Source organism: Rhea americana, unplaced genomic scaffold, assembly GCF_003343005.1.
Source record: "Rhea americana isolate MKP2758 unplaced genomic scaffold, rheAme1 scaffold_1067, whole genome shotgun sequence".
NCBI classification, from domain to species: domain Eukaryota; kingdom Metazoa; phylum Chordata; class Aves; order Rheiformes; family Rheidae; genus Rhea; species Rhea americana.
This window is the reverse complement of record NW_028185114.1, coordinates 2,972-3,954: the sequence shown is the minus strand read 5'-3', so window position 1 is coordinate 3,954 and position 983 is coordinate 2,972. Positions and strand designations below refer to the sequence as shown.

Sequence of the window (983 nt, the reverse complement as noted above, 5' to 3'; positions counted from 1 at the left end):
GATTTTTTTTGGGGGGGGGGCATGACACCCCCCCCCCCCACGCGTGATTTTGGACGTGCCCCAAATGGGGGCGGGGGGGGGTCACAGTCGCTCCCCGTTGGACGGAGACCGGATCCGCCCCCCCCACCGATCCGGAGTCACTCCGGATCGGCTCCAGAGTGGATCCCGGTCCAATCTAGAGTCACTCTGCATTGGGGTGGGACCAGACCCCAGCCCAACCCACCGTTACTCCCGGTTGGATCCAGACCGGATCCCGCCCCGATCCAGAGTCACTCCCCACCGGATGGAAACCGGACCCGCCCCTCCAATCCAAAGTCATTCCCGACTGGATCACGGCCAGATCCCACCTCAACCCAGGGTCGCTCCTGGTTGTGCTGGGGCCGGATCCGGCCTGATCYGTAACCTCTGCCCCGCGGACCGCAGGCAGATCCTCCCCCCGCCTGCCCCAGGGCCACTGAGGCACTCCGGAGATCCCCCTCCAATCCGAAGCTGCTCCGGATTGGCTCCAGACCAGATCCCGCCCCAATCTGAAGCCACTCCAGATTGGCTCAAGACCAGATCCCACCCCAATCCGAAACTGCTCTGGATTGGCTCAAGACCAGATCCCACCCCAATTCGAAGCTGCTCCGGATTGGCTCAAGATCAGATCCCACCCCAATCCGAAGCTGCTCCAGATTGGCTCAAGACCAGATCCTGCCCCAACCTGAAGTCACTCCTGATTGGCTCAAGACCAGATCCTGCCTCAACCCAGAGTCACTCCCAGTTGGATCAAGACCGCATCCCACCCCGATCCAGAGTCGCTGCCCACCGGATCGAGACCGCATCCCGCTCCACTCCAGAGCCCGGCTCGAGACCGGATCCCACCCCAATCCGGAGCGCCTCGGACTCCCATCAGCACCGGCTCCGCGTCCCCCCCCACCCCCAAAACCGACACAGACTCATTCCGAACCGGCTCGAGCCCGGATCCCGCTCGGCCGCGTCCT

At 64.2% G+C, this 983-nt stretch overlaps 1 protein-coding gene across 1 annotated transcript in view; it reads right to left on the bottom strand.

Annotated features, from left to right (window-relative positions):
* Positions 1-225: 225 nt before the first annotated feature.
* The window catches only part of LOC146601246 (methyl-CpG-binding protein 2-like), a gene marked incomplete at its 5' end in the record, with an annotated part of 3,289 nt that continues 2,531 nt past the window's right edge, over positions 226-983 (bottom strand). Inside the window, one exon of the mRNA XM_085309593.1 lies at positions 226-302. Coding sequence (XP_085165719.1) covers positions 226-302 — 77 coding nt within the window. The remainder of the gene's footprint in view (positions 303-983) is intronic.